Below are 27,326 nucleotides of genomic sequence, written 5' to 3'. Positions count from 1 at the left end.
GGTAGCTGACAATTTAGTTATGGATTGACAAACCCTACAAATGTGAAAGTGGAATAAAGGGTGTGGATAACGTGTACTGATCTGTAGTGTAGCCTGATGTCTATATCCATGTTTGCTCTGTGTTCAACATATTTTCATCATAAAAACTTGAACTGAAAAAATAAATTCAATAAATCTGTACAGCATAACAAACAAATATCCAAGTAGTATTTTGGTGCCCATTATGTACACCTCACAAACTATGAAATATGCAAATAAGAAGAGAAGGCACTGTGTAATTGTAATTGAAAAGCAGATAAATATTAAACCATCTTTTCTGAAGAAACTACAAGTGAATTAAAAATTCACAGATAATGTAGTAATGAGGAGGAAACTGAAGGTCACGAAAAAACAGAAAAAAGACCCTTACTGCTACAAAAAAGAATTTAATTCCGAAAAAATCATGATTGCTATATCTTAATCAGAGGCCTGTAAAGAGTTGACAGTCATATTTTATACTTAGCATTAGTATCTAAAGTATGAAGAAATTGCATAGCAATAAAAAGTAACTATAAGGTTAAAATATAGCCTAATCACAGCATTATAGGTCTACAGGCACCCTTTGCAATTCCTCATACTGTTACTGAAATGAGAGCTGTCTTGGAAAGGACAAGAACAACTCAATTTCAGGTTGAACTTAAGACCACTGTTCCATAACTAGGAATTTATTATTACTGGGTGGCATTCAAAGGAACCCCGCAACCAACAAATCAATGGCTCCACATATTGTTACACAAAAATTTCAAACTAGAAAATTATTGTTTAAAGAAAAAATTGGTTTACGGAAGAGTACCAAATTTCAAATGTGCTGTCTCAGCTCTAAAACTATCTTTCTTAAGAAAAAACATATGTATACTTACACAATATCTAAAAGATGTTAATGGGCGATCGCTTTCTTTCCAGTTTTAAGGTAAGCTTGGAAAAACTCAAGTTCACAATGCATACCGGTATTTCCAAAATGTCTAATGAAGTATAAACTTTCTGCACAGGTATTCAGCATCACTTGCACACATTTAAAAACACAACACTTCGAAAGAATTATTAAATATACATAAAAAAAGGTGAAGGTATTTGCTTTTCTGTATACTTGTAAATTTACAGAAGGAAACACAAAACAGTAAAATTGCTGAAATTAATATCAAGGTAAAAAGATCCAGTCAAGTTTTAAATTAGCTACTATGTCGTCACTAAACATTTTTAAGATTGTCTTTGGAGCTATATGTCTAACGAATCGGAGAGTTAAACTAATTTAGCCAGGGATGTTTCAAGCATTCTGCAGCAGTTGCACGACGTTCTGGATCAAAGTCCAGCATAGGGCGAAGAAAAGCTGTGAATTCTCTTGCTTCCTTTGGGTCCCAATCGTATTTTTCAGTTAAGACTTCAAAAAGTCCCCACGGTTTCAAACCAGAGATTCGGCGCAAATCACATTTTTTATTAAAGAACTGGCGGGAATGTTTGCCAGACATAGCTATCCTTCGAGGTATTTCACCCAAAAGTTCAATAATATGAGCCAAATGATCTTCATCACGAGAATAGTCTTCCCCTGAATGTGGCTCAAAGAGATAATCCCCTGTAGCAAGTTCGAATGCCATGCATGCTGTGCTCCAGATATCTGCAGACGTGCCATATCCAGCTCCCAGAAGGACCTCCAATGAACGATACTGGCGTGTTTGTATGTCCTCTGTGAAATGACGGTAAGTCCAGCAAGCATTTCCTAAATCTGCTATTTTTACTTCAATATCACACACCACAAATGCTGGGTCCAGTTCAGGTTTTGCATCATGACTAAATGATGTATACCCAGAAGATTGACGGGATGGTCTGCCAGTTACAGATTTTGTTTCTTTCTTTCTTGTTGTTTTATTAACAGGACATGTTCCACTCTCACCAGCTCCTTCATCACATTTTTCTGAGTTACACAGCTTCTGAGAATCAGAACTTGAGGTCTCTTCTGCAGCACCATCTCCCATTGACTTGCTGTGTTCTTTTTTATCTATCCCATTTTGATATGCAGTGTCTATTACCTTTGAGCTGGCATCATCATCATCTTCATCATGCACCTCATCAAACACCTCAGACTGAGTTTCAGCAGATTCTCTATTATCTTCTGGTGACTGGCACTCTAATTCCAGTGCCATTTCTCTCCTCTTCTGTTCTTCAGTCTCTTCGATCTGTTCCATTTGCTTTCTCAGCAGTTCAGTCTGGCGCTTTGCTTTCTTTTTTAATTTCTTCTTCTTATTTTTTGACATTTTTACATTTGGATCCGGTTCCTCCCTTGGTGCAGTGCTGACTAATGATACAGGCAGTTTAAGGCCCATTGTATGAAGTTCTGTAGCCTCGCAGGCAAGTCTCCTAATATAATTTTCGTCTACACATACCAAAACGTTTTCAGGTTTTATATCAGTATGAATAATTTTACATTTGGTATGTAAGTAGTCCAAACCTTCTAATACTTGTCGAATAATAGATTTTACATTCTCTGTTGGAATGCCATGGTAGTTACTTCTGATGATTAATTTTAACAGATTATGACCAAGAACTTCGAATACCATACACACGTGTGTTCCATTAACACCGCTTATTTTAAAATCGTCCAAGAGTTGTACTGTTTTGTTTCGTTTAGGATCGTTAACATCACTTTCCCGCACGACTTTCAACAGTTTTATTTCATCTAAGGCAGTCTCCGTGAAATGTGAAGCACTCTTCACAACTTTCAGTGCCACAAATTTCTTGTCATACAGATCCCAACAAAGCCATACAGTTGAAAAATGACCCCAGCCTAACTTTCGTGTGACACGATACCTTCCGTTAAACAAATCACCTATTTTAACTGGATGGTAACCACCTTTGCAATAATCTGCAGGATCCTCCTGCTCATCATCGTCGGAGCTGAAATAATCATCTTCATCTTCTATAGTTTCGTTTGAAGACGAATGAGATGGTTCTACTTTATTTGAGTATGCTCTTCCATCTCTTTCATTTTTTCCTTTTCTTTTACCAGGTTTCGGGCGTTTCTTTTTAGCTTTAATAGCAAATACTCTCCGATTCACATCAGTTTTCGAATTCATAGCAACGCTTCAACTTATGTTTCTCAAATTTAAACATACAAATATTTGACACACATCCCTCAAACTACGATCGTTATTGTTTGAGCATGGCGGCCGGTGACAACAAAACCCTAGATATTCCCTCTGACGCAATGAACACAATGATCATATGGTTAAATAGCATACTGGACTTCATTTACTACACCTGGAGACGTTTATCACACACTATTATTTAGGAGGCACTTCACAACGTAACTTCACTACCCTCAAACACAGAGACACTGACATCGCCATTGCTAGAAACATTACAAGTAGCAATTTTTCCAAAGAAAATTCAACAGTGCATAAAAAAAAGGAAAGCAGTAAATGCTACCAACTTCCACTGCGTGTAGCAATTAGTTCTGAAGATTACTACCTGTTTTTAATTGATTAACAGTAATTGTATGAGCGCGTGCATCTTTTCGTTGAATATTTGTTTTATGTAAATTATCATTTTTGCCAACATAACTTTAACAAAAGGCTACATCACCTGATTATAGTATTGCCACTGGATGCGCTGTAGTATAAACCGGAAACGCGGTATATCGTGAACTGTGCAGTGGCGGGAGAGTGAGTGTGAAGTGTAGTGTTTGTAGTGTGTGAGATTTCAAAATAAAAATGTCACAGAGTGCAATTACAAATTACTTTATCAAACGCAAAAGACATACAGCAGATGATGTTAAAACGCAGTCTAAAGTTCTTATTATTGATAAACGAAACGAAAACTTACAAAACGATTCATGCAAAACGATACTACGAGGTGACGCTAAAGCTGATGGAGAAAACAGTAACAGGAAAATTATATTGAAATGTTCTTCGGACAGCCAGAATCCTGTGCAAAAAAGCACTTTGGGTGAACAAAAAAATAAGTCAAACATCAGACGTTGTGGAAAGAAGACGCTCCCAGAAAAAAGAGTTTCATTTAATTGTGATATCAGAGAATCGTTTCAAAATGCAAACAAGAAGTTTCCAATCGTCGAGAAAAGTGAGACACAGGTATAATCGTTAATCATTGTAGCTGTTTTACTGACCTTTTTATTGTACTGTGTTTGAACTGCAGTTTACTTTTAACTTGTGATGTGTTTAGTGCTAGAAATATACACTGAAAGTGTTGCATAGCTTTTGGGAAGCCTTCAGCCACATTCAAGAAGAAGCGTTGTATTAAGTAAATTAATGACACTTTGCGGTTGTGCCCCACAGACGTGGGATGATTTCTTCAGCCACAATTTACAATTGTCTCTAAAGGGTTACATTTTCCAAAGTGTCTAGCGTGGGAAAAAAATGATTTTCTTGTGCTATTTTTAACATTAGACATTTTGCAAAGTTTCGTAAGATATGTCATAAACGTTTAGAAATTATGTCTTTAGTGTTTCCACATTCATTAGCATTGTAACAAACCATAGCTGAAGGCGTAATTGTAACATTATAGTCCCAAATATGTCCATTAGGCATGCAGATGTGGTCTTGTTGACTTTAAGCTTTACCTTAACGTATGTAACTGTGCTCCCAAATCCTACATATTTCTTCACTTGCTGACAGCATACCCCTCCAATCGTGATGCTCTTTACGTGAACCATTTGTGTTCACCATTTAACTCAACAGCAAGTCTTTCTGTTGTTGTTGTAAGTTTAGTCTAGTTTGTTATACATCAACCAGATACCATTTGTGTCATTATTCAGTCATAGTTATCAACAGTTTGCTCTGCATTGGCTAGAGATTTTGATTGGATTGCCATTGTATGCTAACTCCACTTACTACAAATGTGTCTCCACCCAATCCTGCAGTTTAAATGGAACCAAGTTTTTATTGTATCTCATATCAGATGAATGTTGTAGTAATCAGTGTGAAGACTGGTTTGATGCAGCTCTCCATGTTAATCTAACTTTTGTAAGTTTTTCATTTCTACATTACTCTTGCAACCTATATCTGGTATAACCTTCCTGTGATCACCAAATTGCACTACTTTACGCACAAATTAAGTTTGCATTTGACACAGTGGCTGTTGGGAGTACTGTAAAGGCATCTCCCATTTACAGTTGCTCCCAACAGCCATCACACAAAGTATCAACATAGTTTGCACAAATGGTAACTATTCCTCTATTACACCCTATCAAAATATCCTTTCTTTTGATCAAGTTATGTTGTAAAGTAGCTGTTTTCTTATCAATTTGATTTGGTGTCTGTCCATTAGTTGTATGACCCATCCACTTAAGTAATTTGTTGTATCTGACAGAATTAAGATGTTATTAACAAACCTTAAAGTTGTCATTTCTTTCTCCGCAAACTTCAATAAGAGGCCTCCTTTGTGTTATAATAGAGGGGGGAAAATTAGAATTAGGAGAAAGTTTATTTCCCTCAGTGAGCTATGTATTGTTCCTGCAGTTTGATGCATGTAACTGGAGCCTATAGGCCCTATAACAGAAAAAGTGTGTGTGTATTAGTCAGTTAGATGTTGATAACTTTGCTGATTCAGAGGTCCTTTGGTCCCTTCGGCTTCTCCTTTTTCCTGTTCACTCAGTGTTCTTTCATCTTCTGGCTATGTTCTTGTTGTCTCTGTTCAGTCTGTTGTCTTCGTTTGCTGTGTGGTGTCTCTTGTAGTTTTTTTCCTTCTGATCAGTTCCTAAGGAGTGTTTTGTTTTGTATTGTTTCCTGTGTGATGTTGAGTTGTTCCATGTCATTTGTTACTTCATTCATCCATTTGTTGTTTCTCCTTGTGCTGACCAAGTCCAAGGTCTGTCTCGTTATCCTATGTGGTGCCATTCTGCTGAGGTGTTCATAAAACTGTAGTCTTCATTTCCTGATTTGGTATGTTATTTTCTCTGTGTGTTCGTATAGTTTTTCAGTTGGTCTCTTTATCCATACCCCATCTTTTTGTGTTGCACCGACTATTTTTCTGAGTATTTTTTTGTTCCATCTTCTCTATCTGTTTGATTCGTGTCTGTCCTTGTACTACTGTGGTTTCGGCTGCACACAGTGCTTCTGGTAGCACCACCATCTCATAGTATCGTAGCTTGGCCTTTTGTGAGGTAGCTTTCATATTTTAGTGATTCAAAGTCAGTTTGTTGGCCTTCTCTAGTTTCACTCTTCTCTCTTCATTAGATACCTTATTCCTTCCTGTAATCTGTATTGTTTCTCCTAGGTACTTGAAATTTTCTGTTCTGTGTATTGTCCCATATTTTGTGTGTAGTGATGTGTTTTTTTGGGTGCTCATGAACTATGTTTTTCTTGTGTGATATCTGTTGTCCTGTCTTGGCTGCGATTTCGTGTAGTTCCTCTATGGATCTTATTGTTTCTGTTTCTCATACCGTTATGATGGCTAACTCGTCTTGACACACACACACACACACACACACACACACACACACACACACACACAGTTGGTCTACTTAAAATAAAACAAGAGAAGAAATATTTGATTACATTCTTGGTGTATCTCTTGTGTTGCAGATAAAACTACCTAATTCGCTTTTCATATTGTGAGAAAGATGGTGACTAGTTAGTATAGGATTTTACATGTTCTTGCAATCATAGAGATCTTTTTGTGTGAATTTTAAGTTCTAGATTTCTAAATCGTTTGCTTGTGATTACAGGAAACTTTGCTTGAAAGTAAACCATCAGAGAATGGAAGCTCACAGCTCAACCAGGGTATTTCTCCAGAAGCTGGAGAATTTGTGGTGTTGCAGGTATGCTGATATCAACAGATCTTTGTGTTGAAATCCACATTCATATAATTTATTTGATAATGACTGTAAAAATACCTTGTTTCATTACGACATAGGCGGACAGGAGTAGTATTTGTTCCTTCCTCAACTATCATGTCCTACTTTCTGTTTTTGAAAATTATCAATAATTGTTACTGGTAAATTTTGTGTCTTGAAGACGTTTTTCCATATGAGCCCATATCCTTATCAGGGAATAAACAGAAAAAATATTCAACAAAAATAATCACCTATTGATAATATAAAGTAAATGGAAAGGTAAAAAATCTACTTGCCAAGTGGCAGCAGGGGAAGGATTTAACTTTTACAAGCTTTCAGAGCCAGTGGCTCCTCCTTTTGGCACAACAGTTGAATGGGAAGGAAGAGGGGTGAAGGAAAAGGACTGGAAAGGTTTAAGGAAAAGGGTACAGTTGAGAAGTCACCCAGATCTGGGTGACTTAGTTTTTTCCATGCTGCCACTTGGTGAGTAGATTTTCTTTCCATTTACATTAGAAAAAATATTCGGACTCGGTGAAGAAACCCTGTTGGACAAACAGCAAAAATAACTATAATATGCCATAGACTAATAGTGTAGTCTTTGCATGGGAAAAACAGAAAATAAACATTAAAGTTTATTAAACTTTGATTCCATCTATAACATTGCATGTTCACAGAACTTCACATCTGTTTGTGTTAATTGACTTACTGCATTATATAAATGTAATCTATTTTTTACATATTGATGGCATTACTAAAGTTGAATAAAATTTATTTAGGAAACAACTCTGAAATTAGCTGTTAGAAGCGACTATTAACAGCATAGGATTGAACCGACATAGTCGTCATCTCCCCAGTTGAAGCCATTGTTGTACAGCCATACTAACACAACTGTAGTATTTGTTACTCTTTAATTGCATGTTAGACTGTGTTTCGCCCCACAAACTGTGAAGTTTGAGAAGACAACTCTTGGAGACAACATCTTTTTGAACTGTAAATTCCACATTTTCCCTCTTCTCCTAAACAAGTGATTAAGTACTGCAAGGATTAAGTTGTGCAGCAGCAGGAGGGGGGGGGGGGGGAGAGGAGGAGGATGATCTGCTTATGTGAATCAGGGATGAATTTCTGGGAGCATATTGTAACAAAGTTTGTTTAATGCTTTGACTTGTGGAAGAATCTCTGTGCCATGGTGTTAAAATGGTTCCTTGCTGTAGCTCAGTAAGTGCTGTGTGAGGAAGAGATACTGAATAAATTGTAGACTTTATTTCAACAATGTTCTGCAAAGGGTTGCATCCACCTTGATCACAGTACCAAAACCAAATTTATGCCCGGGAAACTGTAATCTTTCTATACCCGGGCCGCTGAAACATTGCACTTGACGTTTGCGTATGAAGTTGGCAGCGTAACGGAGTAACAAGTGAAGAACGATAGGCGCTGGGCGTTCAGCGTGGGGCGCCAGCCAATCACAGCGCAGTGAGCACAGCTGTTACTCACGTGCTGTGACTTCAAAGTTCCCGCGTTGCCGGCTTTGTTTAGTGGATGTGTATACATCGTGGATTGTATGTTGTTTACCACGCGTTTTCGTTGTACTGTGTGCTATATCGTTGTGACTTTTGTTACGTTGTGAGTGTACATACTTGGAAAATGCCACGGAAAAGACTTCGTTCACCCAGTGACAATCCTTTGCGTCGAGGGGTGCCCCTAAACAGCCAGGCACTGGAGTTACTATGCAGAACTCGTGAGTTTTACGAGCAGGAGAAAAACTACGTAAGCATTCATGGACAGCCATCAATTCCTGCCGACAAAGTGGTGGAACGTACGTCGAAAACTCTTGGTACTAGTGCAAGAACCGTAGTAAGTAAAGGAGTATTACTACAAAACTTGGAAGATACTGAAGTGAGCCGTAATGATTCCGAGCTGTCTGGATCAAATAATACATTTTTATGAACCCCAGGAAAGAAGAAAAAGCGACCTAGTCCTATCACAGATTCAGATTCTTTCCAGACTGATGCAATTTGTAGGCATGTTTATGCTTACTACAGCAGAAAAGAGTATCCGACTGTAGCTAAGTTATTAATCTCTTTAAAAGAAAGTGAACTCTTTAGGGGTGGTAAAACATCACTAAAAATTGTGCTAAAAAACATGGGTTTCCGTTACAAAACGCTAGACGGACGCAAAGTACTGTTAGAGAGGGCACATATTGTTACCGCGCGTAGCATTTTCTTGCACAAAATTGTGGGCAGAGACATTCATTCCATAATTTGGCTAGACGAAACGTGGGTTAATGCCGGGGAAGCTGTAAGTAAATGTTGGATGGATAACACACCCAGCAGTAGCGGCCATCAGCCGACGGGAAGAGGAGCTAGATTAATTGTGGTCCATGCAGGCTCCTCTAGTGGTTTTGTCCCTGACGCACATTTAGTTTTTAGATCAAAAAAGACTGGTGATTACCATGAAGATATGGATCACACACGATTTGTTGAGTGGTTCAGGAACCTTTTAAAACAATTTCCTGTCCCTACAACAATTGTAATGGACAATGCTCCATATCATTCGGTGATACAGAACAAAGCCCCAACCACAAATGATCGGAAAGAAGTTATGGTGCAGTGGTTACAGGCTCGAAATATTGCAGCGGATATGAGTATGACAAAGGTTCTGTTATATTCTCTTGTTAAAGAAAATAAGCCTAAGACACCTACATATGTAGTAGACGAAATTGCCAAGGAGCAGGGTCATACTGTAATAAGGCTGCCGCCATATCACTGCCATTTCAACCCTATTGAGTTAATATGGAGTGATGTAAAAATGTATGTAAGGAACAACAAGAAGTCCTTTACAATAACAGAGGTGGAAAAGCTGTTGCGTGAAGCTCTTGTGACTGTGGATGCAGCCTCATGGAGAAAAAAAGTAGAGCACGTCGAGAAGCTTATACGAGCAGCACAGACAATAGAAGGCATTATCAGTGGCCATGAACAATTAATGATTTGTCTTGCTGATGACGACGATGAAGACGGTTTTGGCGATGAATCGGACAACAGTGACGATGGCGAGCTGGATAGAATTGCGCCATTATCGCTGTAAATTGGTGAGTGAAAAATTACTAATATTGGTTATTTATTGCAATCTCGGTTATTATTTATTTTGTAAACTACGTACATTATTGATTTTAAAGTACCAGTCGTCAGATGCTTGTTTTTTGTATTTCTTTGCTCCGTTATCGAATTGGTGCGCATTGTTATGATTTTACATGCATTATTATACGGTTGCTTACTTCCTGTCATTGTAGTACAACTAAAAACGAGTTTTTATATACACTGAAATTACTCAATCGCTTGCATTTACGAGACGGGACGGAAATCTGTATCGTCTGCTGTGTGTATAGAGGCTGCTGTTGCAACGTCGCTATTACAGTATAGCCAACCTAACTAGCAAAAAGCGAACTGTCAAGTGCAATGTTTCGCCGGCGGGGGTATAGAACAGCCTGACAACCGATAAACCTGTATTATACGACAATTGCTAACACCACAATATTTCCTGTCACATTAAGCAGTACTGAATCTGCAGTGTAGTAAAATCACAATCTATCATTTCTAGAAATACACTATAACACTGTAAGGAACATTTTCCGATATAAATGTCTCACATTATATTGGGTCATCATCTTGGCCTGTTCTCATTACTTGAAATCGAGCAAAGAACTTCTTTGGTCTATCTGACCATCCATTCACCTATACAAATGTACTGTCCACCATCATTTCATTTCCACTTAAGTTTTTTACCTGATCCTTTTTTTTCTTGTCTCTTCTAGTAATTCTCAGTGTATATCTCTCCATTGGTCAATGAGGACTGAGCTTTAGAATGGTTGTTGCATTAAAAGTCACTGTCTGACTCCCTCAAGGCCAGAATCAGTACACTTTGTTTGGAAGCTTAATGTTTTGGCTACTAGCCAGCCATTTTCAGAATGAACTTCCACTCTACAGTGGAGTGTGCGCATATATGAAACTCCCTGGCAGATTAAAACTGTGTGCTGGGTAAGTGTAAATGGGTAGTGCTTTGGAGCAGGGCCAAACATGCCACTAGCTGCAGATTGTGACACACATTTGAAGATGTTTATCACCTGAGCTCCGAGCTCTACTTGGTCCGTTCCAGCAACTTGTGAGAAATTGAGACCACCCCCTATTCTCAATGGAATTTAAACAAAACTCTGTCTGCTGCAGTGTCCTCAGAACTGATGGTGGCTCCCCCATTCTGAGCTGAATGGACGGCTTAAAGTCAGAGATGACAAAGGTTCTGTGACAAAGTAGACCCCTCCCTCATTCCTAGACATTAAACCGGCTGCCTCCCTGTGAGCAGGTAGCTACCCACACCCAACCCTGCTTCCTGCCTCTCACCCCCCCCCCTCCCTCCCCCGTACCCAACCCACCTCATTGTCCAATAAATGTGGGCTCCAAAATGCATACCGTATGATCTGTGAGTGCTTGTTCAGTGGAACCGATGATTTTCACTTTAGCAAAGATAAAAAAGTGCTCATATCACTTAAGGAGTGCTCTTTAGAACCCATGTGTAGTGAACATTTATTCTTGCATTGTCTGTGCCACTATTTCACAAAATAAGGTAAGTAAAGGGCCTTTAGTAGAAGAGATTTTTTCATAGTATCAAAGATGGAGTGCTCATAGCTTTTAACGAATGCATTTTAGAGCCCATATTTACTAGATTCTTTTGCTTTTAATGATCATTCCTGTCATATTCCTGAATACTAAGGACTCCTCCTGGGCCATCCTGTATATACAGTGATGCATAGAGGTATAAATACAGAGATACTAAATGAAACACATTCGGCTGTCAAAAGGGCAATGCCCACAATGATGCGCACGGCTCTTTTGTGAGTTCATCTGTGACACATGTGGGACCTGAGCTGTTGTGGCCCTTTCTTCCTCTGCAGGCTGCATTCCCTTTCCTGTGCTTCTCCCTCGCTGTCCTTGTTTCTTCCCTTTTGCCTCCTCTTTTCCCTCTTTCGGTGTCCTTGTTTATGTGGGCCCAGCTATCCTCTTGCTTTCTGCTATCTCATACAGTTCTGTTACTCTTGTTTTTCGTCACCTTTTCTTTTCGTAATTTTGGTCCCCCTTTAGGATTTGACCTCCTCTCCCTAATTTTGTCTCGATAGTGTGAACTAACTGGGAGAAAACAGCTTGCTTACTATCTCTGGCATGTGGCCTTCCTGCCTCTTCCATCTTTTCCCCGACACTGTTGTCCTTTAACGGTATTTAGCCAGCACAGTAGCCAGTCCCTGTAGTGGGGTCGTTTCGTAACCTTTTGGTTGAGATCCCTGACAACATAGGGATGACACTTCTGATGTCTGAGCTGCTACCTCTTTGTGTATGCCTAGTAGTGGTTGCTTGTGATTCTGGTGCATTGGTACTGTCAACAACAGCTGCCCAGCCAGATGGCCTGTGCTGTGTCTGAGTGGTGTCCAGATCAAGTAAGATTGCCCGTTCTTACGATAGAACAGGCAGCCTCATAAATAATTTTATTGTTGGACAACAAATGTTGCTGGTGATGTTACAATGTTTGTTGATTTAAGTGTCATGGAATTGACAATGCTGTTTCTTTGGTGAAGTGTCTGAGGGTGTGTTTGCTGCTGACTAGCAGAAGCTGGAGTGCTGTACACAAAGTGCTTTCACCCCACAGCCAATTGTAGCTGTAGATCACAGTGGCAGATCAGCTTCCATAAGTCTACAAACGAAATTTATTTTTACTGCAGAGATACTTCTTACAATTATACGTGGAATAAATAAATGAAATGATTGAAAAGTAACACATTTCATGAGTTAGCGTTTGAAAGCAGGCTGTATTGCAGTAATTGCAGTAAAAGCTTTCCAATAAATTGCCAAAGCTATGCAGTTGCATATTCAACACACTTGTCATCCTTCACACTGTGTGTTTACTCTGTTATATGGCTTGTTTGACACCAGTATGGCTTAAAAAATCCAAATGCAGATGTAACACCAGAAAGGTTTCAAATTCCTTTCAACTTCTTTGAATTAAATTACTTATGATAATTTACTGACAAATGTTAAACACATATTGCACCAACACAACTATAAATTAACAATACTTAAAGTTCTGTCGGATGCAGATGGGTTTTGAGTTCGAAGTCCTACAGAAAATTTGACTACAGCTGTCTCAGTAATTAGTTTCCTGCTTTCCTCTTTATGATTAATAATCTCTTGCCGATACTGTCATAGTGATTCTCCCTGATTGGCGCTTATCTGACGTTAGCAGCAGTACAAATAATTTATCCAAATGAGATGCAGTGCTACACTTGTGGATGACATAGTATACTGCCACATGCTATTATTCTACTTGCTATGGTTTTTTGCCCTAACTGCTGTCATAGAGGGCTCATTACAGTCGGCAATCAAGTTTCCGTTGGAGTGAACCCAAGCATCAACAAAAAAAAATTGGTGACATACTGCGATAATTACTTTCAACAGAAAGTAAAGATATCTGTTGGAAGTAATTATCACAGTACATGTAACACCATATTTAAAATTTTGTTGTGTTGTTATGATATAGGCATTGAAGGTTAGAATAGTGTGCACTGAAGATGGTCACACAGTGACTGAAATCAGTCTGTAAAATAAAAGTTTTCAATCTTTATGACCAATACTGCCATTTATCCAAAATATGTTGACAATAATACAGTCGTGGTGCAGATGGTTCATAGTGGAATTAGGCATCAAAGAAAAGTTTGATGCGCATTTACTGGTGCTCACTCGTGTTTAGTATGTTGCTGGCCTCTTAGGGAAGCATCGAACAAAGCTGGGATCCTCCCTGTGTTGACACTATCATCATAGAGTGTGTTTGTCTGCTGTTTCACAAGTGAACAGCTTTATATTGATTATTGGTAACAAATACTCTGCTTTGAAATTTCCATGTCAAGTGCAATGAACATCCAGCGACTGGCATTGACCAACATTTGGGTAAAGTTTTGGAATAATGCTAAACAGGGCTGGAGCTGCAATTCAGTTTTAAGTGCACTACCTTCACACATTTCATGCTTACAAAAAATTCAGACACCTTCTTACTTATTTGCTTGCTTTGTTAAAAGCAGCGAGTGAATAAGCATATCTCAGTGTCAAAGATTATTAATTATAGCTATAACTAGTGTTGTTACTGGGTAAAATCCGTGTGAGGATTCACTTGCTTACAGATATGAACGAATGGTAGTGAACACATGCAGGTCTCTGTGATTGCTCATTAGCTTGCGACTGCTACCGTTTGCTATGATGTAAACAAGGCTTTACACTCATATTACACTTTTAAATGAAGTAACTGCTGCCGTTTGACTGTAAGTCTGTATTTATGTATTTCACTATCATGATTTTTGGGCGCTGAACCATTTTCATTTGCAAGGTGAAAATTGAAGTAATTCTCCTTAAAATATATTCATCAAATGTTATCAGACTATGCCTTAAACTTTGTTGTCAATATGTTTCATTGTTTGTTTTCACATTGCACTTATAAATGGCTTTACAACCAAAATCCTGATGAATAAATAACGAAAACTTACAGACGAGTGGTGGGATTTATTTCATTTGGAAATGATATCATGTGGTTCCTTTGCAGGAAGTGTAATTGCTGCATTGTATCATAATAGAAAATCAACAGAATTTGAACAGGATTGAGTGCTTGGGGCTCTTTATTAGTTCTTAATTGTTGTTGTTGTGGTCTTCAGTCCAGAGACTGATTTGATGCAGCTCTCCATGCTACTCTATCCTGTGCAAGCTTCATCATCTCCCAGTACCTACTGCAACCTACTTCCTTCTGAATCTGTTTAGTGTATTCATCTTTTGGTCTCCCTCTACGATTTTTACCCTCCACGCTTCCCTCCAATACTAAATTGGTGATCCCTTGATGTCTCAAAATATTCCCTACCATCCCTTCTTCTAGTCAAGTTGTGCCACAAACTCATCTTCTCTCCAATTCTATTCAATACCTCCTCATTAGTTATGTGATCTACCCATCTAATGTTCAGCATTCTTTTGTAACACCGCATTTCGAATGCTTCTATTCTCTTCTTGTCTAATCTATTTATCGTCCACGTTTCACTTCTATACGAGGCTACACTCTATACAAATACTTTCAGAAACGACTTCCTGACATTTAAATCTATACTCGATGTTAACAAATTTTTCTTCTTCAGAAACGCTTTCCTTGCCATTGCCAGTCTACATTTTATATCCTCTCTACTGCGACCGTCAGCAGTTATTTTGCTCCCCAAATAGCAAAACTCATTTAATACTTTAAGCATCTCATTTCCTAATCTAATTCCGGCAGCAACACCTGATTTAATTCGACTACATTCCATTATCCTCGTTTGGCTTTTGTTGATGTTCATCTTATATCCTTTGAAGACACTGTCTGTTCCATTCAGCTGCTCTTCCAGGTCCTTTGCTGTCTCTGACGGAATTACAATGTCATCAACGAACCTCAAAGTTTTTATTTCTCCTCCATGGATTTTAATACCTACCCCGAATTTTTCTTTTGTTTCCTTCACTGCTGCTCAATATACAGATTGAATAACATTGGGGATAGGCTACAACCCTGTCTCACTCCCTTCCCAACCACTGCTTCCCTTTCATGTCCCTCGACTCTTATAACTGCCATCTGGTTTCTGTACAAATTGTAAATAGCCTTTCGTTCCCTGTATTTTACCCCTGTCACCTTCAGAATTTGAAAGAGAGTATTCCAGTCAACGTTGTCAAAAGCTTTCTCTAAGTCTACAAATGCTAGAAACGTAGGTTTACCTTTCTATAATCTAGCTTCTAAGATAAGTCGTACGGTCAATATTGCTTCACATGTTCCACCATTTCTACGGAATCCAAACTGATCTTTCCCGAGGTCGGCTTCTTAATTATAATTAATATATTCATTCAACTGAATTCAAAATCCACCTCCATAACCTTTCTTCACCTTTTATGAGAAATCTGAACATTTTTAGTTCAGGGCGTATCCTCCTGTCCTTCCTCATTTGATACACTCCTAGGCACTTGGCATGATGACTCGGTTCATTAGCAATGCTTTTGTTGGAAACACCTGCACTTCAGGCACCATCCAGAGGGTAGTGGCTTGGGCCTGCTTGCGATCACGCAAGGTTGCCATGAGTTTCACGAGAGTGCCACCTAATGGTTGATGCCACAAGTAAGGATGTGATGCAATCGGCACGATACCACATGGTGGTCGTTTCCTGTTGAAGGTTGCATATTGGAACAAGCAGATGCCAGTCTGCTTCTTATGTCAGGGTGTATACGACCCGGGAGATCCGGGAATTTTTTCATCTGGGAGAAAACCGGGAAAACCTGGGAATTTTTTAGAATTCCGGGAATTTTTCATTGTTTTAGTTTTCACTTAAATTTTTATGATTTTGAGTGGTAAGAACCAATACTCCAACAAAGGATATTATTGTATCCCACATCTGCAGAATAATACTGCAGCAACAAAACATGAATGAGAGAGGAAAAAAAAAAATTTAAGTTGCAAAGGAAATGCGTCTTATATATATAAAAAAAGTGCTCATACAAGCGTCTGCCAACAGCAAAGTGTGTCAGAGGCTTTAGGAAGACTATGCAATGCTTTCTAACAACGAATTGCCTCCAATGAGTGTGATGTGACTGCTCTTTACATTAGATTCTCTCGAGCAGTTGCGGGCGGGCTCTTGTGCATGTGCAGTTGAGTCGCATATGAGTAGTACCTTCTCCCACTTCTGGTTACCGATGTGCGACTGGGCGCCTCTATCTAGTATTGCCCCGGTTCGGAAATATCGTACATTCGGGGCTGATGTGAGGAGCAGTCTGAGTTGTAGTGGGGAGGTGGGTAGTCTCCATGTGACCTGTGATTACGTTTAGTGATTTTGCAGTTTCCTCTTCATTTATTACTCACACATTAAATGGAAAGAAAATGGATTTCTGTTGCTGGGAGCTATCAAATGAATTAAAATACGTTCGCATAATTACGCAGTAAATCGCTCCAGGCAAGTGCCGGGAGGTTCCTTTGAAAGGGCACGGCCAACTTCCTTTCCCGTCCTTCCCTAATCCGATGAGACCAATGGCTACGCTGTTTGGTCTCTTCCCTCCAACACTCCAACTCCACATAATTACGGAAGGCTAAAATATGTTATTAGTTTCAGGTTTTATTTCAACCTTTCTGACAGTCCGGCGTTAACAATGAAGTTAATTTTGTCGGTTTGCTAAAGAGATTTGGCTTTTATTAATCTTTTCCGCTGAAGCAGCCAATTTATTTGAAACGAAGTGTTTAATTTCACACTGTTGGCTAGTTTCAACTGTTCACTGCATTTCAAGTGCAAGTTTTCCATCTTCTAGCTCGTCTGGAATTATGCCATAATAAAGAACCAAACATGAGATAATTCAAGAAAATTTACATCTGAATCTAGTTATATGAATATGCACTTTCAGCTGAATTATGCATTTCAGAATGGTTCACGAAATTCCGATGCTCTTGAAGTATCCTCAGATGTCTTTTTTTGTCTTATGACATAATGGAAGATATTTTAATTTTTTACACGTACGAACATACAGGCTTCCTGCATTATCGTAGCTGTGCAAGCGCAGTGACGGCTGTTATCTGGCGCTCTCTGGTAATGCTAAAACGAACCAGTTTCTAACAGGTCATGGGAAAATATTGCAAATGGTGGTTTGAAAAGCGTTACTTTCAAAGTAAATTTCCTTTGATGCAAGATGAACTATGTGTGAAAATGTTAGCTGAATTTCTTAAATCACAGAGAGTTTGACTCCATTTAAAAATTAACTCTTTGAGGATGACCATCTAGAAGAATTTCGCGCCCAGAAGATGAGACATTTAAGTCGTTATTAAAAATTTTACTAGCACATTTGTGTGATGAATCTTAAAGTGTGACAACGCAAGAAAGATCAACATTATATGTGGAAGCTTAGCTTCTCTTGCAGCTTATTAATCTTCGAGACCAATCTTATAAGTGAAAGCTTTTCATTTCTTGTAGCAACACTGTGTGTGTTAATTCAAACCATTAACTTTTCTTATTTGTGTGTTCACCCTACTTAAGAGTGATCTTGCTATTGGCTGACTACATCACGTGTCCTATGCTGTCCTCAGCTGGCGAGGTCACATTAAATGAGCTATGACTGGCTTACAAAAGTGCGTCGCAATCTCGATTTCAATACTTAGGAAAGTAACATGCAATGTTTGGTGTTATTCAAATTTATACATTCGTAACACAAAAATATGCAGCGTAAATGTTGCTCTGCACATCAAAGATCTTTCCAAAATGCCGCCACCCGCCCCCTCCGAGTTTTGTTTTGTAAAGTGTCGGGAGATACTATGTCCATGTATAAAACCATAAACATTCAAAGGATTGATAAGTTTTACACTGCCGAGGAAAAGTATGCTGTCATTTAACAGGGAAAAAACTGTATTTTCACCCGGGAGAAAGTGTATTTTCAACCGGTAAATCTGGGAAAAAGCCAGGAATATTTTTCCCTTGACCATGTGTACTCCCTGTATGTGATCTGTGGTAGTGCCCATGGAGGAGAGTCGCAGATTGGAGTGAGTGGTATAAGGGTGGTTGCTTTTTCATATGAAACACATCAACTTCATAAAACTGGCTGCTCTTCTATAGCCATCTCTTTTAGTTGGCAGTGGAACATCTAATAGTGCATCTTATGACCCTGCTGTCTTCAATTCCCTGGCTGTCCCTGGAGCCCATGGGAGGAAGGCCATGCTCACCAGCGTGAGGTGAAACCCTTTTCCCACTACCTGGTCGGTACCAGGACTGATTGGGACATTTCCAACACCACCAAGCCATTATTTTTTGTGGAAACTTCTGAAGACAGGTCTGGCAAATTGGAGTCTGAGTAGGTAGAGTTTGCTGTTTATCAAAACTTCTTTTGCCACTCAGTCTGCAGCCCTCCATATATGAGACTATCTTGGGAACATCTCAGTGTCCACCCCTCTGCGGTTTCAGGGGTAAGAATAGGCCCCTGGTATTTCTCCCTGCCGTAAGAGACGACTAAAAGGAGTCTCACATGTTTTGGCATTTATGTGTTAGTCCCCTGTAGGGTTTTACCCCCATTCTTCGTCTGTCCCCACTTCTAAGCCAGAGAAGCGTGCCACTTCTTCGGCTCCTCTCGCTTGGAAGGGGGTCCCTTCCTCCCCAGGTTTCTCCTAGTGGGAAGGATGACGCCCGGCAGTGGCTGAAGTGTCCAGAAGCAGCTGATCGTATGGCTTCACAATCCTCCTCAGTCCCGGAGACTGAATCCATGCAACCCTCCCAGCCAGAGAAACCAAAGGAGCAGCGAGACAAGTCAAAAAAGAAGACCCCTAAGACCAAGGAAATTGGTGTGACAACCCTCCACCACTGCTACCTACCATCTCTGCGACTGGGGATGAGGTGGAGATTCTGGCGTCCCCTGATGACCTCAATCTTGCCTCTACCTCAAACGCAATGGTTCTAGATTCAGGCTCTCCTTTGGTGGCGGTATATGACCTGGTGGTGTAATCTGACTCCTCAGTCCCTTCACGCCTTTTTCGGCTGCAGACGATGTCGTTCTTCAGTGGAATTGCAGCAGTTTTTTCCACCACCTATTTGAGCTCTGATAACTTCTCAGCCTTCCCCCTTTCTTCTGTATTGCTCTCTGGGAAACTTCGTTTCTGGCAATGTGAACCCCCGCCCTCCATGGCTATCGGGGTCATTATAATAACTGGGCAGCTTATGAGGGGGTATCTGGTGGAGCCTGCATCTATGTCCTTAACTCTCTATACAGCTAGTGTGTCCATCTTCAAACACCTTTAGAGGCTGTCACTGTTAGGGTGTGGACACCTCAGGCTGTTATTGTCTGCAGTCTCTATCTCCCATTGGATGGTGACGTCCAACAGCATGTATTGGTTGTGCTGATAGCCCAACTGCCTGCACTAATAGCCCAACTGCCACCACCTTTTCGGTTACTGGGCAACTTTAATGCCCATAACCCTTTGGAGGGTGGATTGGTGGCAACAGGCCGAGGCACAGTCGTTGAGCAAGTGTTGGCACAGCTCAACCTTTTTCTCTTAAATAGTGGTGCCTCCACACATTTTAATGTCGTGCATGGCATATACTCAGCCATCTACCTTTCAGTCTGCAGCCCTGGCCTTCTTCCATCCATTCACTGGCATGTGCATGATGATGACTTGTGCGGTAGTGACCACTTTCCGATTTTCTGTCACTGCCATGGCGTCACTCTTCTAGGCGCCTCCCCAGGTGGGCTTTGAATAAGGCTGATCGGGACTTGTTCACCTCCATTGCCGCTACTGAGACTCTTTCTCATGACACCATTGATGTGGTGGTTCACACAGTCACCACCGGCATCGTTTCTGCAGTGGAATCTGCAATTCCCCATCCTTCTGGATCCCTTGGCGGAGGACTGTGCCTTGGTGGTCACCAGAGATTGCTGGAGCGATTCATGATCGCAGGCGGGCCCTCCAATGTCATAAGCGGCTCCTGTCACTGGCCCACGTCATTGCCTTTAAGCGGCTCTGTGCCCGAGCCCGACGCCTTATTCGCCGCAGGAAGCTGGAGTGCTGGGAAAGGTATATCTCCACCATTGGCATCCGTACCTCTCAAACGCAGGTTTGGGCCAAGATTAGGCGACTCTATGGATATTGGACCCCCTTTACCTTACCTGGGCTTTTCCTGAATGGAGCAGTCTGTACTGACTCCGACACGAATGCAGAACTCTTAGTGGAGCATTGTGCTCAGAGTTCCACTTCTATGAATTACCCACTAGCCTTCTGCTCCTGGAAAGAGCAGTTGGAATGTCAGAGCCTTTCCATATGCGCCACCCCAAATCGTGCAGTGCTCCATTCAATGAGTGGGAATTCCAAAGTGCCCTTGCTGCTTGCCCTGATATGCCTCCTGGGCCGGATCGTATCCACTATCAGATGCTCAAACACCTCTCGGTGAATGCCTCCTAGACCTTTTCAGCTGTATTTTTGTTGAGGGTGAGTTCCCATCACAATGGTGGGAAAGCATTGTCATCCCTGTGTTGAAACCTGTCAAGAACCCACTGGAGATGGAAAGCTACCACCCCATTAGCCTCACCAATGTTCCATGCAAGTTGCTCGAACGCATGGTGAGCAGGAGGTTGAGTTGGCTACTTGAGTCTCAGGGCCTTCTGGCTCCATCCCAGGGTGGGTTCCATAAGGGCTGCTCTGCCACCGATAATCTGGTCTGCCTGGAGTCTGCCATCCTCATGGCATTTGCTTGCCATCAGCATCTGGTTGCTCTCATTTTTGTCACGCGGAAGGTATACGATACAGCATGGTGGCATCACATCCTTACCACGCTTGGGTGGGGTCTTCGGGGCCCGCTCCTGATTTTTATTCAAAATTTTCTGTTGCTTTGTTCCTTCCACGTGCAAGTTGGTCCCTCCCATAATTCCTCCCAAGTCCAGGAGAAGGGGGTCCTGCAAGGCCCTGTCTTGAGTGTCTGCCTCTTTTTAGTTGCTATCAATGGGCTAGCTGCAGCTGTGGGAACGACCATAACGGCTTCTTTTTATGCTGATGACTTTTGCCTGTACTATAGCTCCACTGGCATCGTGGTTACTGAACAGCAGCTGCAGGGAGCTATCCGCAGGGTGCAGTCTTGGGCCGTCACGCCCAGCTTCCAGTTTTCGGCCACCAAGACCTGCGTCATGCATTTCTGCCGGTGTTGCACTGTTCACTGTGAGCCATTTCTTTATCTTTACAGCGAATCTCTTGCTGTGATGGAGATGAATTCGTTTTTGGGCTTGCTTTTTGATGCCCGGTTGACTTGACTCCCTCATATTCGGCAGCCTCCATTTTGCGGCAGAAAGTCCTTGGTACCTGGAGTGATGAATGGTGCACCCTACCTTCAACCAACAAACTTCGGGTCATCGAAGAGACTACAGGTGTGTGGCACTCCTCTATGCAAGCCTCTTGCTAGGACTCTGTTGTTCTCTGCTGGCTATGCATAGGCCACACCTGGCTGACACACGGTCATTTATTGCGCTGCGAGAACCCTCCTCTATGTCACTGCGGGTAATTGTTGACGGTGGTCCTCATCTGATTTTAACTGCGCTCAGACAGACGTTTATTTATTTATTTATTGTTCCGTGGGACCAAATTAAGGAGAAGTCTCCATGGTCATGGAATGAGTCAATACATGAAATTATAACACGATAGTAGAAACAGATAAAATGAAATATAAAAAAACATATTCAGGCGATAAATCTTAAGTTTAAATAAAGAAAATCAACAATGTAACACTGGAATTTGCTTGATTTTCTAGCTCTTCCAGGAGCTCCTCGACAGAATAGAAGGAGTGAACCATGAGGTAACTCTTCAGTTTAGACTTACAAGAGTTTGGGCTACTGCTAAGATTTTTGAGTTCTTGTGGTAGCTTATTGAAAATGGATGCAGCAGAATACTGCACTCCTTTCTGCACAAGAGTCAAGGAAGTACATTCCACATGCTATGGTAGTTCTACTGTTCCCTTGCACTATCGGAAAGAATACGGTTTGCATAAGATTATATGAATTAAGGTCTACCAGCATCATTTTCCTTGCACAATCACTTATACAATTAATATTGAAGTCACCACATATAACTAACTTTTTGTATTTCCTATAAAGTGAGCCAAGAACCACCTCTAGCTTTAGCAAAAATGTTGTGAAATCGTAGTCTGGGGATCTATAAATAACAACAGTTAGAAGTTTAGCTCCATTAAATTTAACCACACCTGCACAACATTCAAACACCTTTTCAGTGCAGTACTTTAAAACATCAATTGACTCGAATGGGATGCCGTTTTTCACATACATGGCTACTCCCCCACACCGCAAAGAGCTCCTAGAAAAGCTGCCAGCCAACCTGTATCCTGGTAAAGGAAGCCTCTAAATTATCTCCTTATTTAAGAAGTGTTCAGATATACCAATAATTTCAGAGTCAACATCTATAAGCAGTTCACTAACTTTATCTCTAATACATTGTATATTTTGATGAAATATACTAATTCCCTCATTACTCTGATACCTAAGCTTTGTCAAAAGTGGTTCCTTTGTTAGAGAGACTTCCCTTAAGCAGGAATACCTATCAGCTGACTTCAATCTGAAAGAGGTGCAGCTCTAACACCCACTACTGCAGGAATTTTCCCATGAGTGATCCCACCACTGTCACCTATTAGCTTTGCCAACCTCCCCTTCCCATACCTGTTGAGGTGCAGGCCATGTCTAGTGAAACCCGTCCTGCTGATAGACTCCACCAACACCACTGAAATGTGACCCATGCTTTCTGTCATAAGCAAACCCTCAAGTCTCAGGTTATTACGCATGACGGCTGTATTAAGATGAGGCTGATCGTGACGCTGAAACAGTTCCACGAAATGCACATTCGTGTTGCCAGTATGAGTGGCTATCTTTTCCAGGTCACCATATATGTCATACTCCCCATCCCTATCAAAACTATTTATCACCAGCCCCACCCACAATCACTACCTGATCCTCTTTAGTAAGTTACACTTCCTGCTCTTTTAATGGATGACGCTGCAATGGCAGGCTTAGGTTTTGAGTTTTATTCAAGCAGGGGACTTCTATTGATCAATCTGAGGGTTTGTCCCTTTTTTGTGTTGTGTCTGGCCTTTGGCCTATGGTTTTAGATTGGGGTTTTTAGTGTCTCTCTTGGTGGTTGACTTTTCCTTTTTCGTTTCCATGGTCGGCCAACCACTGTACAACTCTGTGTGCTTTTAATTCCTTGTTTTCTGGTATTTGTCTGTGCCTTTCTTGTTCTGTGTTGTCCATTGTTACCTCTGTTGCTTGTTTTTATTCCTTGTGAGTTTTCATGATCATGGAAAAAGGGACCAATGTCCTTTGTAGACTGGTCGCTTCAACCCCCACAAATGAACCAACCAACCACCCCAGTGTCCATTATTCCTCATCAGTCTTAGAATATGGTTCAGGGTGTTATTTTTTCACAGAGACCTCGTCCTTCAGACTGAGTATGAACTCTGGGCCAGTCTGGAACGGCATTCATTTTGTTCAGCATGTTCAGAAAAGCTTGTAAGGACAATTTCACCAATACTGGTGCCTTTATTCTGGCACTTGAATGGGTATCCTCCCAGAGAAGTCAAGGTTACAGTCTGTTGGGGATGATGTGAAGCCGTATATCCCGCCACTCATGACGTGTTCTCGGTGTTAGCCTGTCGGACTCATCCTCCGGCTGTACTACAGTGATTCCTCTGTGTGGCAAATGTGGACACACACTTCATGAGAGGGTTCTGTGGTCTGGTGCTCATGTGCATTTTCATTACTGTCACTCGCTATGCTCACTAGATTGCCCAGTTCATAAGAAGGAAAGGATGATACAGAAGTCCCTTGATTGTTTATCCTACACTGAGACTCATCAGAAATATGACTATCTTCACCCTGTACCTATTATGTCTAACTTTGCCTCTGTTACTTCCTTACCTCCTCCTCCTCCTCCTCCCCCTCCCCCTCCTCCCCCCCTCTTACTTACCCCAGCCCTGCCCCACTCCCCTCTCCCTGCCCCCTGCAGTTCCCATGCCCTCCCTTCCAGATGCCACTCCTCCTACCTGGATGGAGAAGTGTCCCCCTTCTTCAGTGCCTGCTGGTGAAGGGTCTTACTTCCTGCACCCCACGCCCTGGTGTCTCCCAGACCAGAGGCGTGCTTGCACAAGTCAGCTGAAGGACCCACATTTCATACATCCCATCCCCCTGCGGGTCTGGGGGTTAGAATTGGCCCGAGGTATCCCTGCCTGTCGTAAGAGGCGACTAAAAGGAGTCTCACACTTTTTGGCCCTACAAGTTCAGGTCCCATTTTATGGTTTGACCTGCCACTTTCCAAATTCTACAGAAGTGCGAGCCATTTGGAGAAGGACGCCTTCAGTGGTGCATGAGTTATCCATAGTGCCCTTAGATTCGATCTGCTGCATCTCTTGTCGTGGCTTTTCATAGCCTCCTACAGTTCCTCAATTTGGATGAGGACACTTTCTAGGGTATGTCATTTTCTTCCGTTGTCTCCTGTCCTCTTTTGCCTCAACGGCAGTGCTGGATATTTCTGTGCCCAATATCCAGCATGGTAGCCAGTCTGTTGTGGTGGGACCATCATGTACCCATTTGGTGGTCGCCCCCTGGTAACACAGGGATTGCACTGCTGATGCCTGAGCTGTAAACTCCTCACGTATGCAAGGAGTAGATGCCGGTCTTCCTGGGGCATCAGGACTCCTGAAAACAGCCATCATGTCAAGTGGTCTTTGCTGCGGCTGGGTGGTGCCTGTGGGGAGAGCACCTGATCTGAGTGGATGGCATCCAGGCGGATGACCTGCACTGAAATGGACTAAGTCATCTCTTGCTGGTGACAGTATGGTGCCAGAAGTAAAATGCTGACAGATATGACCCTAAATCGTGTCCCTCCCTCGCTACACCATGGGAGGAATGTAGTGCTGTAAAAAGAAGAGAGCCATATTTGCCTCGGTATTTAGTCTATAGCCGAATGGACGGGGACTCCTGTATTTACAGGGGACCAAACGACAACAGGGTTGCTACCGGCACCTTCATCGTGGCGTTTGAGGGTGAGTAATTGCCTGAAAAGGTCAAAGTGATGGTTTACTGCTGTGACGTTAAACCATATGTCCCTCCCACTATGCAATGCTTTAAGTGCTGGAAATTCGGGCACGTCTTCCCGCTGCACTTCCAACGCCACATGTTGAGACAATGGATGTCCACTTTATCCATATACTGCCTGTGCGCCTCCTCCCACTTGTATCAACTGCGGAGAGCAGCACTCCCCTTGCTCGCCAGACTGGCCAGTACTCCAAAAGGAAAGGAGTGCAAGACCCTGGACTGGTTGACTTACTAAGATGCTAAACGTAAATTTGAACGATTACACCCTGTTCGGTTGACGTCCACATATGCTGCAGCTACATTACCATCGCCATCACAAGTACCAGTCGTACCAAACTCTGTGCCACGAACAGTGGGCCCTCCGGGCCTCCAGAGTGCACCTGCTGCCTTGGTGGTAGGGGGAAAATCCCCTTCCATTGGTCCCAAAGTACCTACTTCAGGCACAAGGCTTCCCTCAAAGGCAGGGAACATCGGTCCCTTCCCCCCCAGCCGGATAAGCAACAGCCTCCTCTGGCTCCTCTCATGCGGAAGGGGTCCCTTGGAACCCTCTCTCCCAAGGTCTCTACTAATGCCACAGTGGACACTCGCCAGTGGCTGAAGGAGCCAAAAGCTTCTAGACGAAGAGCTTCACAGATTTCCTCTGTGTCTGAAGCTACTTCAGAGGAGTCCTCCCAGCAAGCCCCTAAAGAGAAGTGAGAGGGCAAGCAAACGAAGAAGTCTGTGAAGAAAAAGGACCTTCTGGTGGCCCCAATACCACCACTCCCTACCAATTCTGCACCTGCAGATAAGGTGGAGATCTCAGTGTCCCCTGAGGACCTGGTCTCACTGATGTTTCATCTACAATAGGAATAGATACAAATACTTGAACAGTGGCAGCAGGTGACCCTGAGGCGTAACCTATCTCCTAGTATGCTTCATACCTTCCCAGCCTCAACGATAACGTCATCCTCCAATGGAATTGTTGCGTTTTTTTCCACCACCTGGATGAGCTACAGCAACTGTTAAGCTATACACTTGTTTTCTGCATTGCCTTCCAGCAAATCTGGTTCCCAGCAGTGCGGACCCCTGCCCTTGGCAGCTATAGGGGATATTACAAGAACCTTAGTGACTAGAATAATGTCAGGTGGAGTTCGTGACTGTGTCCTGAACTGAGTATTCAGTGAACCTGTGCCCCTTCAATGCCCCCCCCCCCCCCCCCCTTTGAATCTCTCTGTCAGGATAAAGACGACGCAGGAAATAACTGTCTGCAATGTATATCTTCCTCCAGATGGTGCATTACCCCTGAATGCATTGGCGGCACTTATTAACTAACTCCCTTCCTTAACCCCTTGTGGGGTGGCACTGTGCTTACTGGACGAGGTAGAGACGTCGAAATTTACCTGTCTCAACTTGACCCCCACACATTCCAGTGTGGCTCATGGCACTTACTCAGTCATTGATTTATCCCCCTGCAGCCCAGGACTTCTCCCATCTGTCCACTGGAGAGTCCACGATAACTTGTGTGGTAGTGACCACTCCCCCATCTTCTGTCACTCTCCCAGCGCCATTCCCCCAGACGTGTACCAAGTTGGACTTTAAAACAAGGCAGACTGGAAAGCTTTCACCTCTGCTATCACTGTTGAATCTCCCCCACATGGTACCATCAATGTGGTAGTTATGAGCAGGTCACTAGAACGATTGGTCTCCAGTGGAAAACCATGATCCCTTGTTCATCAGGGTGACCCCGGCGGAAGTCAGTACCTTGGTGGTCACCAGATATAGCTGAGGCCATTAAAGAGTGTCAGCGAGCTCTACAGCAACATAAGCTACACCCT

General features: G+C 42.0%; 2 protein-coding genes across 6 annotated transcripts in view; one reads left to right on the top strand and one right to left on the bottom strand.

Moving 5' to 3' along the window:
* Positions 1–27,326, bottom strand: part of LOC126175541 (D-aspartate oxidase) — a 257,569-nt gene that overhangs the window by 148,977 nt on the left and 81,266 nt on the right. For 2 of the 5 annotated variants that reach the window (XM_049922379.1, XM_049922378.1), the window contains exon 1: positions 900–1,288. The exons of 1 other annotated variant lie outside the window; for it this stretch is intronic. The gene's annotated coding sequence lies outside the window, so the exon portion shown is untranslated. Of the gene's footprint in view, positions 1–899; positions 3,416–3,501; positions 3,605–27,326 lie in introns of those variants that run through there. 2 more of the 5 variants (XR_007535592.1, XM_049922383.1) reach the window with 2 other exon arrangements.
* The window catches only part of LOC126175540 (DNA replication factor Cdt1), a 101,085-nt gene continuing 77,420 nt past the window's right edge, over positions 3,662–27,326 (top strand). The window contains exons 1-2 of the mRNA XM_049922375.1: positions 3,662–4,121; positions 6,716–6,808. Coding sequence (XP_049778332.1) covers positions 3,744–4,121; positions 6,716–6,808 — 471 coding nt within the window. The 5' untranslated portion in view covers positions 3,662–3,743. The remainder of the gene's footprint in view (positions 4,122–6,715; positions 6,809–27,326) is intronic.

Source organism: Schistocerca cancellata, chromosome 3, assembly GCF_023864275.1.
Source record: "Schistocerca cancellata isolate TAMUIC-IGC-003103 chromosome 3, iqSchCanc2.1, whole genome shotgun sequence".
Classification (NCBI taxonomy): Eukaryota; Metazoa; Arthropoda; class Insecta; order Orthoptera; family Acrididae; genus Schistocerca; species Schistocerca cancellata.
The sequence above is the reverse complement of the archived record's forward strand: the minus strand, read 5'-3'. Positions and strand labels throughout refer to the sequence as shown.